Source organism: Cystoisospora suis (genome assembly GCF_002600585.1).
Source record: "Cystoisospora suis strain Wien I chromosome Unknown contig_1541, whole genome shotgun sequence".
Classification (NCBI taxonomy): Eukaryota; Apicomplexa; class Conoidasida; order Eucoccidiorida; family Sarcocystidae; genus Cystoisospora; species Cystoisospora suis.
Genome location: NW_027154341.1, coordinates 1,747 through 7,130, shown reverse-complemented (window position 1 = coordinate 7,130; position 5,384 = coordinate 1,747). Strand labels below are relative to the sequence as shown.

Here is a 5,384-nt window from a genome sequence, read left to right as displayed (position 1 = left end):
TCTATCCTTTATCTATCTTTAATCTATCCTTAATCTATCTTTAATCTATCTTTATCGTATCTCTCTGTGTATCTATCATGGGTAAGGCCTCGCGTTTGTCACTGCGGGTTGGTATTCTTATATGTAGGCTCCAATCTCACAGGCCTGTCTTTATAGGGGGCAGATACCTTTACATGTATACACAGGAGAGATCTATATGTATCGATCCAGATACCTTCATCTCTAGAGACGCAGTCAGTCATTTGTATCGACTCACCCAGTGTCTACCTCACTCGGTTCTCATTTTACATACCTACATTAGCAATACATCGCGGGTATTTGGATAGACGATAGATAGATAGGCCCGCTTTCGATAGCGACTCGTGCGAAAGACAGAGAGATAGATGCGTCTCAAGATTGACGGTAGACAGGTAGATCGATCATTGAGTCTCTCCGGAAATTGCTTAGAGAGTGCATGCACCACCTTCCCCCCTTTGTCATAGCTTCATGAATCTTCTCTTCCTTCTTTCCTTGCTGATCCTCTCTAGGCGAAATGTACAATTCAAGCGATGAGGAAGAAAGCTTTGAGTTAGATGCGGGCGTGAAGGTAGCCGTGAAAAAGAAGACTCCCGCAGAATCTGCATCTAATGAAGCTTCCTCTTCGTCGTCTACAGAAACAGGTGGAGAGAATTCGTCACCGTCACAGACAACTTCTTCGCCGGCGACCTCCACTCCAAGCGAACAGACGCAGGGGGGTGGTAGTAGCACAGGGAAAACCGATTAACCTGAAGCTCTAAGTAAGGCGACCCATAAGTATAGATATCTGCCTGTATGTCTGGACGTATGTATGAGTGTGGATGCATGGGTGAATCTGTATGTATGTCAATAAGTCAATGTGTTCTCTTCATGAAACAGCCAAATCTTTGTGTTTGTCCCTTTCTTTCACCATTCTCGTGGTCGTCTTCGTCGTTTTTCGTATCGAAAATTTCGTGATTCTCGAGGTAAATGGCTCATGCGATAGCAGAGAAAGAAGAAAGTCTTAAAAAAGAAAGGTTTTGAGATGTCGGCTTTGAGAATAGAACTGTACTCTCAGGTTTCTTATCTTAGTCAGGCTAGTAAGGGCTATCAGAGATGCAGTCCCGCGAGTGCTGAGGGAGGCAGGGGTTGGCTTTGCTGAAAGGCTCCAGGGACTGCAGTTATATGGGGGACGCTCGGGTGCGTGTTTACACAAGAGTGATATTCGAATGCGTCTATACACTTAGAGTGAGAGATAGATCGATAGATAGATGGATACATAAGGGGACAGATAGATAAGGAGATAGGTAGCAAGATAGATCTATGGATGGCCTGCACCCAGTCGTATATGTGTATACTGGTGATTCGAGCGAATCTTTCGTCGAGACTACAAGTGATGATAGCAAGTCATGCTCAACAAAAACTATGGGAAATGAAATGTTCTCTCGTGGACGCCTATATACATTCATATATATATATGTATGACACCCGTAAATAGATATATATATATATATTCGTGTGTATACATGTATGTATATCAAAGTTGACACCGAGGACTCTGTCAAGGGTGTAATCGTATCTGTTAGTCGTGTGCACGTTTCAATGAATGAGCGAATGAATGCGAGACCGGGTATGTGACGAACTTCTTTTTTTCGTGACGGTACTGTACAGACACCGCCAGTTATCGATACCGCAAGTCATCTGAAGAAAGGGCCAGGGAGACTACATGAAGGTAGAGAGAAAGTCGCAGTAGAAAGACTCTCCCGTTCTGCGTATCGATTTCCCAAACGTTCCGTACTAAGACAAAGTTCTTCTAATCTCTAGCAGAGAGAGACACGCGGAACTGTGATCAGCACAGACAGACAGTTCCAAGCACGTTATTTTTTAGCAGCTCGGATGAGCATACCACGAAATACATGTCTGGTAGGGTGTATGTACACCGGACTTGGAGTGTATGTACACCCGACGTGGGGTGTATGTACACCGGACGTGGGGAGTTTGTACACCCGACGTGGTGTTATATCACACCGTTCTTTATATACGTTTATAAAGATATACATTTCCATGATTGCGTCTCGAAGTCTTCTCTCTCCATGCTCTTGACTTTTTCATTTTGTCTGTGTCTTTTTCCATTCCGTCCTCGCTGTTCTCTTTTTAGAGTCTCCTTTGTACCTTCTCACACGGACAAGTGTCTCCTTCACCATCTCGTCGCTGTATGAACTCTTCTTCACGTTTTCTCTTTTTTCCTTTCAGACTGATGAACCTCGGTCTACTACCTTCTCTCCCGAAAATTCTGCACTAATCTTTTCGTAGAAATGGAGGCACTAAGATCTCAATGAAAGTTATGAAGTTTCTTACTGGTGACGCAGTAAGGGGGGTAGAGAGGAGTACGGGCTAGAAGAGACAAGAGATGATCGAGAAAAGAAAGTGATAAGAGAATGAATACAACAGACTGATGGAAAGTATCAACTACTGGAGAGAGAAGTCTTTTGTGCTTCAGTATGTGCACCTCTCGCTCTGTCTTTTCCGCCTTTGTATTTCATCTTCTCCAAACTACTCAAGAAGACTCCCGCTTCTCTGTCTGGCTCCAGAGTCTGAAGTGAATCGTACCATTTCTCTTCTTCTATTTCTTTCTGATTTTACCGGGGCTTGGGGAACATCAGTGAGATTTTCATCCATCTAAAGGACATGTTTCACATACCTCACTTGTCGAGGTGTCTGCCTGTTTAGATTGATATCTATCTATCTCTCTATACATCTCCGTTCGTTGGTCGATTGTTTCTCCTTGACCCGGCTATGTTCCTTCGTCTTTTCTTTTCTGCGTTTCCACGGAGAGAGAACGAAAGACGGTGTATTTGTACGCATCATCTTCAGCAGCAACGCTCGGAATCTAGAAGAGAAACTCTCCATGGCGTTTTCTGTTCCTTTCAGTTCTCTCTCGGATATCTGTGTGTCTAAAATATAGAGAGATGTATATAGGATATGTATATTCATGTAGTACGTGTGTATATACCTGCAAGCTCCTGATAAAGCTAGTGAACAGGTTGCGTTTAGTCGAACCACACCCATGTCTGCATGTATCTCTAGATAGAATCATACCTATGTATAGATGTATCTATACATACGTACGTGGACGTGTCATCACCCCAGCATGTGTGCGTTCATGACGAAGACTTCTTCTTCGTATTTCTGTGAGGGGGGTGACTGACAACCTCGATGTAATTCTCATAAAATGATCGAAAGAAGACGTAAACTTTTCTCTCGGTTTTCCGAGTGTTCTTTTCTTCTGCGGACGTTCGTTATCTTTCGGCGTGTTCTCTAAAGAAAGATCTTAACTATCGGGGAACGATGAGATTCGTGCGCTGTTTGCCTTGAATTGCTTCTGAGCGTACATACATGTTCATGTGTATTCATACATGCATACATACATAGGCAGACATACTTCTATTCTTACCCTCTTGCTGTTCTAATCTCTCTGACTGACGCCTTGAAGCAACTACGCAGGAATGAGGATCTGTCTGCTTTACCTGTTCCGTCTTCAGTTGTGAGCTAAGAGGTGGAACTTCATTATACCTACTTTTCAGGAGGGTGATGCAACGTCCTCCCGATGTACGTACCATCGATCTGTCGTGTGTCGGTCTCCTGTTCCTGTGATGTGTATGTACATACCTATATATATATATATATATATGTTGTGTGTGAGAGGAAGACCATTCTGTCGTAGGAGAGACAGATAGATGTGTTGTTTTGGCGGTATGAGGGCCTCGTTTTTTCTGGATCAATAAAAACGACTAAGCCGAGGGATGCGCGTGGCTACCTACAGTGTACATACACTCCACCATACAACGCACGCGCATGCGCCCGAGTGCATGCATGCGGGCACTCGAAAGACGAATACGAGCTGCTGAAATGCCCGACAGACAAAAGGGAATGCTTTCCTTTCTCCCGTCTTCGCAATGGCCGGAGTCAAACAGAAAGAAAAGAAACAAGCGAGTGTCTCGTGCGCATTTTAAGGCCTTTTCTTCTGAAAAAAGAGAGAATGATGAGGTTACACCTCCCGAAATCGACAACTGCTCCCGCTATTTAAGAAGCTCAAGCTGTCCTAATCTGTCTTCTTTTTCTTGGTTCTTTCTTCTCACCTATCCGTACGCACGCATTTTCATCGAGCAGTAGTACTGCTTTCCATACTCCAGACTGAATGAATTCGCCCTTCTCGTTCTCAACAAAACACCCCGACAGCAGCGCGCTTGCACGTGACCACTGAGGATGATGGAGACATACTACTAGGTGCGGAGACGGGAAAACTCTGTAATAGCAAGTCACCCCTGCCGAATAGATGAAAGACGTCCATGCAGGCATATGTATCTCTCAATTCGCCTAACATATATATATATATATATGTATAGCGGATCGATAGATACATATGTATGTGTACATATCTTTCTATATACATGTATATACATGTGGGTGTATTCCGTTTTTTAGAGTTCCTCTTGTTCGTAGAAAGGGTTCGCATGATGACCGCGAGTTGATTGACTACATCCTCTGTGTGTGTTGCGTGCGTCGCACTTGACTTCACCTGAGTGAGAGACTCTTCGTTTGTGGAGACTTTCCCGTGTCGCAGAAAGGGGAATTCCCCCTAACAGGTGCACGGCTACTTCTCTCTCACCATACGTTCCAGGAGGCTCTCGAGGATGCCTGTATAAAAGATACACACGCGTGCAGATGTATATGTGTATGCCGTATGTTTAGATGCATGTGGATGGTGCTCGACAGGGCGAGAAGAAGATAGTCCAGCAGCTCTTCTTTCGTTCATGAGTCACCCCTGTACACCTGAAGGGACAAGAGAAGCAAGAAACTGTTTTCATCTGAACAGAAGAGTGAACCACTAGTCTTCTTTCTTTAGCGTTTTCCTTCTCTCTCTGTCTTCATGTATCTACACGGTAGATCCATACAGAACAACGTATCATCATGGTAGCCCCCATATATCAAGACGGCATCATCGTCATGGTCGAAAAAGTTGTCTTTCTTTCCGACTTCTTCCCTTTTTTCTTTTTGGGTTGGACGAGCGGGTGTTTGCGCTTCTATAATAACCTGTTCACAAGTCTCGCTTTCAAAGCACCAATAGGAAAAGTGCTTATCATACATACATATACATAGACATACATACATAACGTATGTGAATGACTTGCTTCCGTTATCTCGATGCTAAAACCTAGTAAGGGTGGCGAGACTGCTCTAAAAGAGACATACAGCCGACCTTGTGTAGAGACAGGAGAGAACTGCTGTGTTGCTGACGCTGTGATACCTTTTCAAGCAAGGACTGTCGAGAATGAGAACAAGCACTTGGTTACTTTCGATTGAAGTCTATGAAGAATCTTCTCTTTCGA

The 5,384-nt window shown here is 44.0% G+C and overlaps 1 protein-coding gene across 1 annotated transcript in view; it reads left to right on the top strand.

The window, feature by feature from the left end:
• CSUI_003447 (family sec63 protein) overlaps positions 1-3,572 on the top strand; it is a gene marked incomplete at its 5' end in the record, with an annotated part of 12,698 nt that extends 9,126 nt beyond the window's left edge. Inside the window, 2 exons of the mRNA XM_068063645.1 lie at positions 528-776; positions 2,248-3,572. Of these exons, the coding sequence (XP_067924378.1) occupies positions 528-763 (236 nt within the window). The 3' untranslated portion in view covers positions 764-776; positions 2,248-3,572. The remainder of the gene's footprint in view (positions 1-527; positions 777-2,247) is intronic.
• Positions 3,573-5,384: the final 1,812 nt, after the last annotated feature.